At 42.3% G+C, this 13,272-nt stretch overlaps 1 protein-coding gene across 2 annotated transcripts; it reads right to left on the reverse strand.

Moving 5' to 3' along the window:
- Positions 1–5,106: 5,106 nt before the first annotated feature.
- Positions 5,107–13,206, reverse strand: hars (histidyl-tRNA synthetase). 2 transcript variants are annotated; one of them, XM_023329096.1, is made up of 14 exons: positions 13,014–13,101; positions 11,361–11,692; positions 11,155–11,247; positions 10,222–10,341; positions 10,043–10,138; positions 9,807–9,932; positions 9,612–9,719; positions 9,447–9,545; positions 8,082–8,175; positions 7,587–7,714; positions 7,229–7,495; positions 7,035–7,151; positions 5,677–5,823; positions 5,107–5,591 (listed from the first exon to the last, which is right to left on the reverse strand). In XM_023329096.1, exons 2-14 carry the CDS (start codon positions 11,469–11,471, stop codon positions 5,532–5,534), a joined length of 1,566 nt encoding a protein of 521 aa, XP_023184864.1. In that variant the 5' UTR covers positions 11,472–11,692; positions 13,014–13,101; the 3' UTR covers positions 5,107–5,531. The 2 variants fall into 2 exon arrangements, with proteins under 2 accessions (XP_023184864.1, XP_023184865.1); XM_023329097.1 differs by lacking the exon at positions 11,361–11,692 and having other exon boundaries at positions 13,014–13,206.
- Positions 13,207–13,272: the final 66 nt, after the last annotated feature.

Genomic DNA, 13,272 nt, shown 5'->3' on the forward strand with positions numbered 1-13,272 from the left:
ATCATTTTCAAGATCTAATCAATGCAAGGCTTTCAGTTCTTCTAATTTATTTTTCTCAAATAATGAAATGACTTTACACTGCAGACTTAAATCAGGGATTTGTTCCTGATCACTGTTTTCTATTTGTCTTCCTTTTTGTAATACCACACACTCCAAGCGTTCCAATTCAACCTCAGAACACCATTCAGCCCATGAATCTTCCAGCATTACATCACCAGTAACATTGTCCACAGCCTCCAAATGATCAGATTCCAACTCAAACTCACTCCTACTTAAATCTACAACAGACTTTACTGAATGTTTTGTTCCATCAACAAATCCAAACAAACCAGTTCTGTAAAACTTACCAAAGGTTGCACAACTTGAAGGCTTGAGTTCACTATCAAAGCGATAAGGCAGAAATAACTGCATTATGCTTTGATAAAACTTTCACAGTGTGATTTCACATCAGCCAGTAAGGTTGATTGTCCCGCCTCTTTAACTGATGTGCTGAGATTTTGCACAGACTGAGTCAGACACGCTTGAGAGCTCAGAGCTAGCGGTTGTTTCCGCTAATAGCCTGGAAGATCTTGTCAAATTTGACAGACTCTTGGAAATCGGTAAGAAAAAACAATGTTAAAATAGTTTCGCAAAATATGTAATTCAAAATAGTAAATCCGTTTTTATTAAATCTCAGAATTTAATAAGGTTTTTATTAAACCCTTGTAGCGTCATCGGTGAGTGATGCACCGCTCCGCAGTTGGCTCAGTAAATTCGCTGAAAATTGGATAAAATACCGAGTAACTGATCAAATTTAGTAAAAATAAAATTGTATTGTAAGATTTATTATTATTATTATTGTGTATGTTGTATTTTATCTATGTAGTTGCACTTATTTTTCTGTTAGCACATGTTCTAATATTTCAAAGGTGCTAATTCATGGTTCTGTAATGTGCTTTTCTGTTGGCATTGCTTGGGAACTTTCTGTTCTGAGTTGGTCAGAGCTAATGTGAGCTTCTAATCCACATTCTGATGTTAAATATAGTGTTATAGATGTACTAAATATAGTGTTATATGTACTTCACTGGCACTTTATATATATATATATATATATATATATATATATATATATATATATATATATATATATATATATATATATATATATATACTGTATATATATATATGTGTGTGTGTGTGTATAACCACATATAAGCTAATTTCTTTAGTTTTACTGATGTGTTGGTAATATTGAACTCTGATAACTTGAATATTGTTGTACAACATGGAAAAAACTTGAGAAATGATGAAAGATCTCTTTGAATTGTAGCTGAAGCTTTATTGATATTAGCATCCTGTATTTTAAGATGCTTTACTTTGTCCTTGTTCCAGGTCAAGATCATCCTCTCCAGAACTTGGATGGCGAGCCCCAGCCCAGAGGACCGAGTGAACTGGTAGATGGTTGACCCGACTGGTCACTAGCCATGAGATATTGAATGAACATTTGACAGACACATCAAAAAGACTGGGTTATTTCTTTTATTTTATTTTTTCATGTTGGTGGGATTGAAGAGGTCTTGGAAGTATTCTGCACACCGGCCCACAACATCCCGAGTTGAGGTCAGCAGCACACGATCCCCACTATAAACAGTGTTGATGAATCCTGAACTTCTAATTTTATGACTTTCTGTTCCAGCTCAATGTGTTTGGATCGTTCTTTCTCCAGTTCCTGTTTAAGTGAATCTATGAGGGGCTCATCTTTCAGTTTCTTCAGCTCTTTCTGTAAGAATTGGTTTTCTAGTAAAGCGATTCTAGAAGTCCTTTAACCTTATTCAAATCACTCTTTGGCTTTTCTTGCTCTCTGGGCAAGAAGCACGTTTTTGTCACGATGTCGTCGCTGCTTTCTGTGTCCGATGTGTAACGTCAGGTGTGACTTAATTTCTTACCTTTTCCCACAGACATCCGTCGGTTGTTCATTGTAGTTGAAACGCCTTTCCAAAACCAGTCGCTCCCATCATCCTGAGAGACCTGAGACACACTTTCGTCCACTATCTTCTCCATACCCGTCGTCACCACATATGAAAGGCCCCAATGAAGCGGGATCATGAAGGGAACAAGTGCCTCCGTCTGGCACCGAGAAGAGCATTAGAAATGCTACCTCGGGCCGTGCTCCATTGGGCCCTTGCTGTGCAATCCATCTGCTCAGGAAGGTGTTTCTGGGCTCCCTCAGCTGCAGATCGGTGGGTAAATTAGCCCAAAAGGTGTAGGGGGCATCAAACCGCTGCCGCAGCTTCGGGAACTTTTCAAAGATCAAGTCAATGATGAAAAACTTGATCCCTACAAAAACACCTATGATAAAGCCCAGCAGCTGGTATGGAAACACACATGAGAAGATAAAGGCCAGACAGTCCCACGTAGATCTTTAGAGTGAGCTCTGGCCGGACCCACATGCACAGATTTTTTATCTTCTCAAGGATGTCGGCCATGTTTCCAAAAAGCTTCTGAGCTTTCTGAGCAGCATCGAAAGCCAAGTGGAACATCTGAAAGACATTTAGGTTGTCTTTTAGACGTTCCAATGGCTCACATACGTCGGGTATGACGCTCCCCTGGATCCTCCATCCTTTGGAAATTAGATAATTTTGGGAAAGGCGAAGAATCATGAAGAGCAAGACGAAGGAAATGGTCCAGCTATACCACACTGTGCACATGTACACAAAGAAAGAACAGAAAGTCATGTGCACAGAGCGCCAGCTGGATAAAGCAGACAAGTTTCTAAAAAAGTGTGCCACAGGTCTGAAGTCTCTTTCAAAGCGTCTCATGTTGTTTGTTATCTTTATGGGGCTTAATGGGTCCTCCCTCTCCACAATTGCCTCTTGGTGGAAACCAAAGTTTTCCATGAAAAGTCTGAAACAATTGCGATTCCTCATTTTTCTGCTGTTGATTCTGCTCTTTATCAAAGCTGCGTGAGCTCAATGTTGGAGCGCAACACATGAAATCTTTAGAACTTCTTTGCTGTATTGTGATGCACATCAGTTGTTCCTTGCCATCAGTTGAAACGACTTTCCAAAACCAGAAGTCTCATTCAAGGCGTCTCATGTCGGTCCGCGGACCAATTGGTACCGGGCCACGCAAGAAATAATGAACTACTTCCGGATCTTTTATTTTGAAAATCCTAAACCGGATTTTACCGGTTACATCTTGCGTGTCAAATTTGAGCCAACTTGCAGCAGAATGAGTAACAAAACAACATCGGAGTACTGCGCCCCCCCACCAACAGCATTGGACTCGATATTTTTTATTTAACATGAAGAGATTTAACAGTAGATTTCTACATGATTGAATTTTTGCGTTTGTGGTTTTCCATACCTGCTGTGGTATAAGTGGTTGTGTATCCCAACCCTGACTGGTTTTGATGGAGTAGGTGGGCGTGGCGAAGTGACGCCCACCTACTCCAGGACCCACCTACTCAAAGGCGGGGCTCTAAGCCCCGCCTTTGAACAGCTGAATGGTTGCCATAGAGACTGATGGATTTTTCAAGCATTGCCATATGTTTGGCTCTAGATTCCACATGTTTCGACTGAGCTGCACCAAACTTGGCATGAGTGATCCTCTGTGATCACACACACCATGTCATCCTACACACACACACACACACACACAGCAGAACTTTAGCCTGACCTTTCACCTCTCAACACCCTGGAGAACGCCTGCTGCTGGTTTTCACACTGAGGAGAGTCATCTAAATAAACATCAGGAGATAAAAGTGTCTTAAAGAGAATAGATTTATATCCTGACTGAAATGATTAATCACGATTAATGGATTATTGAAATAATCAACTAATTTACTAATGGATTAACCGCTATCTGGATTATACAGACTCTAAAAAGGCCATTAGCTGAAAGAACAATACTCAGAGCAGAAGTTAAAGTATCGTGCATTTTCTAGGCATATAATGCTGTCTTATAGCACAGTTAAGTAATTATGCTAACTTCAGTTGGTTTAAAAATGCTAAATACTGTGTATCAAATATGACTTAAAAGAAATGTAACTTCCTGATTTAATTCCTTGAAATTGTACCTTTGTCTCTTCGTCTGTACCTGAAGTTCCGCCTTCAGGAAGTCGTCCCAATATGGCTCCTCTATTAACCCTTTAATAACGTTTTTACTAGCGATGCTCAGAGAAGCAACTCCTGTAATGAGCTCAGCAGTTCCACCAGCTGTTTGCTAATTACTGCTGGCTAGAGTGAAGGAGCTGAGTGGGGGAGGAGCTGCATCTCAAAGGCGGGGCTAAGCCCACTCAGGCGTTTTGAACAGCTGAATGGTTGCCATAGAGACTGATGGATTTTTCAATCATGAAAGAATCAAAGCAACATGGCAGGTTTGATTTTAATGAGGGGAAAAACATTATGACACCTATTGTGTCCAGTTATTAATCAGTTAAACATAATTAATCCCCAGATCAATACAATGTATTGATGTTCAATCCAGCAGAAAGTTTGATATTTGAAAAAGGTTTTAGCTGCAGAGGCATCCTTTGCTCTAAAGGAATGCTGTTATTTGCTTTTACACAATAAAATGTTTATTTCATCATTTCTACACACTTTTTTAAAAATATATAAATATTTATTTGCATATTTTAATGCATTTTTCATATCTAAAATAAAATAAGTTGTTAAATAAAAAATCTGCAGAATGAGAACTTTTTTTTTTTTTTTACAGTAAATTGTCAAAATAATCGATTCCAAAAATAACCATTAGCCCGAATGTATAATTTTGACCCTGTTTGGATTATTTAAATCCAGTAATTTGAACTAGTGCACAGGGTTCCTGTTAAACTGTCTCATTAACTGACTGAGGATGAAGACCAGATCCAGAAAATCCTTAAAGGTCCAAAATAACCTGAGCTTCAGGTCAGGTTGAGAGGTGATGAGTCACCTGGTTTTCTTCATCAATCACAGAAATATCAATGAGATCATCAACTAATTACCAGCAACCATGAGGATGGAAGCATAAAATAGGGTTTACCAGTCACAGCCACAGCAGTGAGGTTGTGTCCAGATGTGGCCTGAACACCTGCTGAATAGAATGACACCATCCTGCCCTCTAGTGGACAAGCACATTGGCAGATTTCAGAAAGCTTCCATGTTTTTAATAGAGATTTGAAGCATGCAGACAGGATGAAATCAGGTTTATTCAAAGCGAAGCAGTTCTGATGGAAATGTGTCTTCTTCTAACATGAATGGAGGTAAACGCCTGGTTGCTAGGCAGAGTTCCTCCTGCAGAAACAGCTTCAGACCACAGTGGTGCTTTCACTAGGACGTGTTCACCAGAGCACACAGCTGGACAATAAACATGTAGAGTGAGTAAATGTCTGGATACAAGCTGAAGTCAGTGTTTGTAATGTGAGCTCCATGGCAACCTGAGGTCCCCTCAGCAGGTCAGCCATGTTGTCCAGGCTCTCCAGCAGTGTATGTGTCTGCTGCCCACATTAACCAGGCCTGCTCTCACATCCATCAGGATCTGTGGAGATTCTGTACACAGGAGAGCGCCGGCTAGGCCTCAGAGGTTCTCCTCTTGATCTCTGTGATGAGGTCAGAGCGGGACACGTCCACCTGGAGGCAGACCCAGGAACAGCAGCTGGTAAATCACAGACAGGGCTGTTCAGCTGTAGCCAGAGGCTGTGCTGACGGTAGCTACCTCCTCTCTGCTGGCCACCACACGCAGCTTCACCACGCCATCCTTCAGCTCCTGCTCTCCCAGTATGGCCACCAGGGGGATCCCCGTCTCCTCGCACAGCTGCAGCTGACTCAGCAGTTTGGGGTTCTTCTTGTACATCACCTCAGCCTACACCCACACATACACACACCCACAAGCACACACACACACCATGAGTTTCCCATCAGGAAAACTCATGAGGCTCCTGGGAGAAGTTAAACAGCTCAAAGGGTCAGCCATCCTCCATTTTCACCAACTCAAATTTAAGACCTTAAGACCATAAAGAATGGAATATAAGACCTGTGTCAGGTCAGAAATGTACAAAATAAAATACAATTTTTATTATTCTTAACCCTCTATGGCATGACTTTTTATTTTTGTGGGGAAGAAATATTTTCCTGCATTCTTTGGGAGCTTGGTGGTCCCTAATTACATGTCAATCATAAAATCGGACTCTGACACCTCCTGGAACCAGATTTGGGTTTGTTGCCTCAGGGTAACATTGGTCTAGAACACCAAGATTGTCTACACTGATTATGAGAAATGAAATACAAATCAAACAAAAACTATATTCATAAAAGAACTATTTTTTGGACAAAAATATGTCAAAAATCATGCCCCCCAAAAAATAAAATAAAGGAGCAATGTGAGGTACAGCTATGTGGTTTGTTGCCTGAGGGCAACGCCATGCCATAGAGGGTTAAGAATAGAAAGCTATTGAGGAAAAAAAACAGTACTTTTTGTGAGATTAACTATAGATCTTGTGGCATTCTTGCTTTAGTTGAAGACTAATTATTGATATTTCTTTTAATATTTTGCCCTATTTGTCATCACAGCTGCATCTGTAGATCTCTGCTGTTTGGTTCCAGGTTCTACTCCTTTTCTCCTCTGCTGTAATTCTTCATTATTGTTCATAAAGAGAACTTTAACATTGTCAAAAATAAATCCTTTCATATCCAGTATTATTGCAACTAATATAAATAATTATGTTATGCTTTGCAGAACTACAAGAATGATCCATGAGTGAGTGACAGATGAACAGATGCACATCGTGCAGAGAGAAGTCCATGAGAAAAATAACTAGATAGGTTATAGAAGATTAATTAATTCTGCCACAACAAAATGTAAGATTTGTGATGAATGTGTTTAGAGGCCAATGTGAAGACATTTTAACATCTTCAAATTGGATGTGCGGACACCCTGCACTGCTTGGTTTTGGTCTGGCACATAAAATCAAATGATACTCCCACACACACACACACACACACACACACACACACACACACACACACACACACACACACACACACACACACACACACACACACACACACACACACCTTAATGCCAGCATTCCAGAGCTCAGTGACCAGCCTGAGTCTCTCCTCCAGCAGGTTTTTCTGAGCCGACGCCACCAGGACCTGGACCTCTGTGGTCCGGACCTTCTCTGCTGCCGCCTGAACATTAGCAGAGTTAGTGTGAGCATGAGCGGTCATCATCAGCACATTCCAGCCCACCCAGCTGCAGGTGTCACCTCAGCCCTCTGCTCCATGATGGAGAAGATCCTCTCAATGCCGATGCTGACCCCAACACATGGCACCTTCCTGTTCTTGGGGTCAAACATGCCCACCAGGCCGTCATAGCGCCCCCCTCCGGCCACGCTTCCCACGCTGACGCTTTCCTCAGACCCGTTTTGGGCGTCGTTGGACGCTGGGGCCACCCCAGCCTGGGTCAGCACCGCCTCATAAATCACTCCTGTGTAATAATCCAGCCCACGGGCCAGACTGAGGTCAAACACGACCTGAGGAATGACAAAGGAAATAAAAATGAATAATCCAGCCACAGAGACAGGATGCTAAGAGACAGAAGCAGAGCATTCTGGGATGCCTGACCTTGTCTGTGACCTGAAAGAGCTGCAGGTAGCTGAACAGAAGCTTAATGTCAGACAGGCCGGCACAGGCCTGCTTACTCTGAGACATCCTGGGGTCCTGCAGGAGGCGCTCTGCCAGGTCCATTCCCCCTGAAACACACAACCAGCCTCACTCAGGTACAGTTCCTGCAGGATGGCAACTGGCCCCCAGGTTCCAGGCCCCGGGCTCCGGCCCTCAGTGTTTCTTCCTCATCAGCTACATTTTTCTTCCATGTTTGGCAGGTTGGAGCCATGACCATTGAAGATGTGTTTTGTACTTGAAACCTTTCTCTTGTTAACATTAGGCAAAAACTCTTGCTCCTTTGGGGCAAACACTGTCACTAATGAGTCTCTGTAATTTATACTATTGAATATAGATTTTGTGACCATTGTATAATGACATATTGCTACAAAAAAGCAGAGTTTGCCTCCTAAAGTTGTGGAGACTGCCACCTGCTGGAGGTGTTCGCTGACTCACCATGCAGGCTGACGTATTCCCCAATCTGGTCTGCAGCCTCCTCAGATAATCCCTTCTCGTCCACCATCTCCTTCCTCACTTCCTGCCAGGGTAACTGCAGGAGAAGCACACATGCATCAGCGCTTAATGATGGCAGACAGACCGAATATGGTCTTGATCAGGTATAGAATAAGACAAACCTCTACCCACACACTACATGCAAATATAGTTACTAGCAGGAGAATAGCAACCAGCTAACAATAACTGTAGTTATCGTTTCTGCTGGTGATTAATCAGATTAAAAAATGTCCACATTTTGCAGATTTTTCATTTAGCCACTTTAGCCTTTCATACAATATTAGATAAACAATAAAAGATGCAAATAAATAATTTAATTATTTTTAAAGGACAAAATAAGCGTTTCATCGTCTAAAACACTGTGACTTAGTATTCCTTCAGCGCATGCTTTGTCAAGTAGAGGTCCAAACGCAAAGCAAACAGCAAAATGAGCTGCAAACACATGACTGACGCTACCTCCAAAACATGAACAAAAGCTACAGAAAAACACTGCCGCTCAGGAAATAGGAGCAAAGGTGTACATTTTGTAATTACAGTAGGAACAGCCAGTATGAAACCCTGCAAACTCGCTCCACAAATTGGAAGTGCTCCAGACCACTAGGGGGAGTCAACCAGTAAATACTAGAACAGACCCTCAGTAGAGACAGGATGTCACAATTTATTGAGATGTTCAAGAGACAGAAAATGTATGTAATGTATAATGTCTTAATGAAACACAAAAACCTTTAGCAGCATTTTTACATAGGTAACATTATTTTCTCCAGACTCCCCCTAGTGGTCTGGAGTACTTCCATTTTGTGCAGTTTCTCATATTTTAAGGGGGGGCTTGTTATTTTTTCTCGCTTTGCTTCTATTTCCTGTGAATGCAGCATTTTTTTGTTTGCATCATTTTTCTGTTGCATTTGTGTTTTGGAGTTTGCAGCTTGTTTCGCCCTTTGCTGCGTGTAGTTTCACCTGTCAGCCACCATACATCTGCAACAAAGGATGCATCTGCAGCTAAAGAAAATCCTTTCGATACTCTGCTAGACCTAATGCAGTGTAGAGCTGATCTGGTGATTATTTTTGATTTTCTGTTCAGAATCTGAATCAGGTGAAGTTCCCACTTTGTAGAACTCCTCCAGTGGCAAAGAAGGTCATGGCAATAATGAACCAGCCTTAATCACTGCTCTGAATGTGTTGTTCTTCAGCAAGTGGCCTTTTTTGTCTCTGTATAGTCCAGTAAACTATTCATCAAATAATCAATAAATAGTCGATTATTTCAATAATCGATTGATGCGATTGAGGTTTTCTGCCTACAGGCCTTCTCACCTTATCCAGCTTGTCTACCGTTGAACAGATGGTGCGGAACTTGTCATCTGGAACTCCACAGACAGCGAACATCCCATCCAGGATGCGCCGGTCATTGACCTGGAAGTGAGGTAAGGGATCAGGAAATGACATTTACTGAGCGCTCAGCTGCAGGCGGAGACTGACCTTGATGCGGAAGTCCCCGAGCTCCAGCTCACTGAGGATCTCATGGACGATCTTCAGACACTCTGCATCTGGGATCATGGCGTCGTACTGACCGGCGATGTCGAAATCCTGAAACACACACACATGCACATAACACACACTGCACTGCAGCAGACCAGTGCAACACACACCCTCTTCTGTGACAGGAGAACTCACACACTGATAGAACTCTCTGTAGCGGCCGCGTGTCATGGCGGGGTTGTCACGGCGATAGACCTTGGCGATGTGGTAGCGCTTGATGTTGGTGATCTTGTTCATGGCCAGGTAGCGTGCAAACGGCACCTGGAGGAGGGAGTGTAAAGGACCTCAACCTGATTCATCAGCCCAAACCCTTGATTGGCTCCAAACGCCTGTTAACTTCCTGACAGTGCAGAGGTCAGGGGTCAGGATACAGTGAGGTCGTATCTTAGCGACAGCAGCTCTCCTCCCTGGTCCTTCAGATCGTAGATGAGCTTGGAATCTTCTCCGTACTTCCCCGTCAACGTTTCCTGCAGGGACGAGGACGAATAACCTCCATGTTGGAAACAAGATGAGCTCAGAATCATGACTCCAGTCTGAGACACACACAAACCTTTAGCTCAAACACAGGTGTGTCGATGGTCTCCGCTCCGTGGCGTTTGAAGCAGCGGGTGATGGTGTTGAAGACTCTCTCTCTGATGGCCATCTGCTTCGGGTTGTAGTCCCTGGTTCCCTGCATCACACCCAAACATGCCGTCAACATTTCATGTGCAAGTTGACTCAGCCAGGTTTGAACACTGAAGACCTGTGTTCCTCTTCTTTAGGGAAGGAGTAGAAACTAAGAACTACAGTCATTCAAACTAACAATTTGTAATTTATTCCAGCTTTTTTTAAATTCAAGAAAGTTCAGATAATAATAAAGGGCTGAGAGTCATCAACTGGGATAATCTACTTATTGTTTTATGTTTTGGTGGATTATAAAACAATGTTATGTGCTACAAAACTCAGAAATAAAGACAGTTTTCAAACACAGAAATCTGCGTTTGATTCAAAGAAATCAACCTCTATTTTGCCTACTTGTCTCCACTTCGACAAATACACATTTTTATGTCTACTTTGAAATTCTGAAAATATACAACTTGTCACTTTTTATAAAAATCTACTGTTGCATATGTGTAATTAAAAAACAGCATTTCATTTCTAATTATAAATGTAGAAAACAATACGACTTTAGCATGGAGGATATTGGAATATTGAAGTAAATAAAAACATATTGTTCAATCTGATGGGAAAAATCTATCTATAAAATGTTCCCTGTTACTTTTGCTTTTTTTTCTTTTAATTCAAACTCAATTTAAAAATATTAGTTGGTTTTTCATCATTTTTCAGACAAAATTATTCAGAGCCATGGCTTAAGGTCCAACGAGTCACTGTGGCTCTGCTGGTAGAAGACCCTGTTGTAAATCATCAGAAATAGCTGTTGGTGGCGCTATAGCCCAGCCTGTAGTTCAGCTCACACAGCTTGAGGATAACCACAGACTCTTACCTTTGGTGTTTTGAGCACAAACTGATGTTTGCCATCATCTCCTCCTCCCAGCCGAGCCTTCAGCTCAAGCAGTTTGGCTACTTCTTCATCAATCTACAACAAACACACACACACACACACACACATAAAAAGCAGAACATATTACACTACTTTGTCTGGTTCAACAATGAGTAATCTAGAATATTCTGCAATGCAGACATGCCTACCTGAGCCACAGTGATGCCAGAGGCAGATCGGAGCGGTTGCAGACGGAGCGCAGTCCGAAACGGTGCCAGACCAGAGCAGACACGAGCAAAGGACAGAGCCAGCATGGTCATCCGACACAGGAACAAAAAATATGAAGGGAAAAAAATGTCCAGGGAGTGGGAAAGGTAGAGTTCAGGAGTGCGTCATGGTAACAGTATTCCCAAGAAGAAGTGAGGTGGGTCCGATCGCCCACAGGTGGTGAGAAAGTTGGTGGAGGTCAAGGGTCCAGCAGGAAGAGGTCATCCAGGGCCAGGCGGGAAGAACAGGAGAAAAGTGGTAAGCAACCCTATCACTAGGGAAGGGCGGGGCATGACGCATCATCATCACCACAGCGTGGAGGACAGAACATGAGATGTAGCAAGTCAATCAAAAATGCAGGCCCCTGTACACACTCACTCACACACACTGCTTATATCAGGCCTGACCACAGCTACCCAGAAACACCTGCAGATATCTTCAAAAATCCTGGAGCAGCTATGGACAGCAAACATTTACTGGTTTCTGATTCTGTTTATTAATATGCATCTATTCCTGCTCTAAGGCTTGGTAGATTGAACACAAAGGTTTAGGATTTAAGACCATTTGATTTACAGCGGAATGGGTGCAAATTAATAAAGTCCACCTGACAAAGTAACACAATCATCATTTTTGCCTGGCGCAGATACTCTGTAATGCAGCTCAACAAGAGTGACATGTTTATATGCTGCTTCCATAAATATAGTGTTGAATCTTTCCCAGCTGACATATAAGTTTTAATAGAACTGCTATGAGTTGAGCTTCCTCAACACTAGCAGCGTTTCCATTGCTCATAAAATAGTGCAAATTGGAATTCCAAAAATATATTTGTTTAAATGGACAGTATTATGTGTTTTGCAGGCACACAGTGTCATTTTATAGCATAATCAAGTAACTATGTTACCTTCAGATGTTATACAAATGTTATATAAATATGAGGTTAAATTTTTTTACTGTTTGGCAGCAGATAGGAGGTTATCCTTCAACAACATGGAGGACATGTTTGATTCATATATGAATGAAATTGTGCCGTTATTGTGTCCTGGAGTTTCATTATTAACCTGCAGGGTTGCCAGGCAGCTGTGAGGGATTGGTGCAGGACACATCTGCAGTAACAGCCACATCTTATTGCATCAGCTGTGCCTCATTAAAGTAAAGATTGTGCGTTTTAATTTAAAGCGCAAGAAGTCTGTTTAAATCCCCCAGATGTCGCCGTGTTAGCATTAGCCGCTCCAGCTAGCAATAAGCCGGTTAGCTTAAGCTAGGGGAAAACACCGGCTTCTTCCGCTCACCTTTCCTATCAGACAGGAACACAGTTCCGGGAGTTTTCTTTTCTGTCGCACTTATGGACTCAAAAATATGCAATTAGTTGCCATTCTGTCCAGTGAAGGCCGTGGTTGAATAACAGTGAAGGTTGAAAAAAATAAGTGTTTAGCGCATGGTTTTCCACCCGGGCTGAACACTGATGCCAGTGAATGTGGATGTCTGTTCTGTGAGTGATGTTATTGATGGAGAACTTCCTTTCCTTTCAGCTCTGAACTTCACCGCATGCTGTAACCTATCCAGCCATGATGGGAAAGCTAAGTGTAGAGACTGACCTGCTCTTTGCTCGCCTTTTCGGATTTTAGCTTCCGAACGACTTCCCCCTGGACTTTAATGGCCTCCTGGATCTGAGCTTTGTCTTCCATGGCTTTTCATGAAGGTCTAGCTGAAGCAAATCACACCGCCTGCAGAGTGGAGCTGTACAACTGCTGTCAAAATCCTGTCTGGGCAGAGAAAGGCGGAAACACTCGCAAGGACAGCTTCCGCTCCGTATTTTCAAAACAAAATACTCCACTGTGAAGGTTTACTGTACGG

This window comes from Xiphophorus maculatus, chromosome 23, assembly GCF_002775205.1.
Source record: "Xiphophorus maculatus strain JP 163 A chromosome 23, X_maculatus-5.0-male, whole genome shotgun sequence".
Lineage (NCBI taxonomy): Eukaryota > Metazoa > Chordata > Actinopteri > Cyprinodontiformes > Poeciliidae > Xiphophorus > Xiphophorus maculatus.

Coding starts and splice junctions, on each gene's coding strand:
- hars (XM_023329096.1), bottom strand. CDS start 11,471: ATGACCATGCTGGCTCTGTCCTTTGCTCGTGTCTGCTCTGGTCTGGCA. Junction 10,139..10,221: donor CACCTGTGTTTGAGCTAAAG/GTTTGTGTGTGT, acceptor TCGTCCCTGCAG/GAAACGTTGACGGGGAAGTA. Junction 8,176..9,446: donor CGGTAGACAAGCTGGATAAG/GTGAGAAGGCCT, acceptor CTTCTCCTGCAG/TTACCCTGGCAGGAAGTGAG.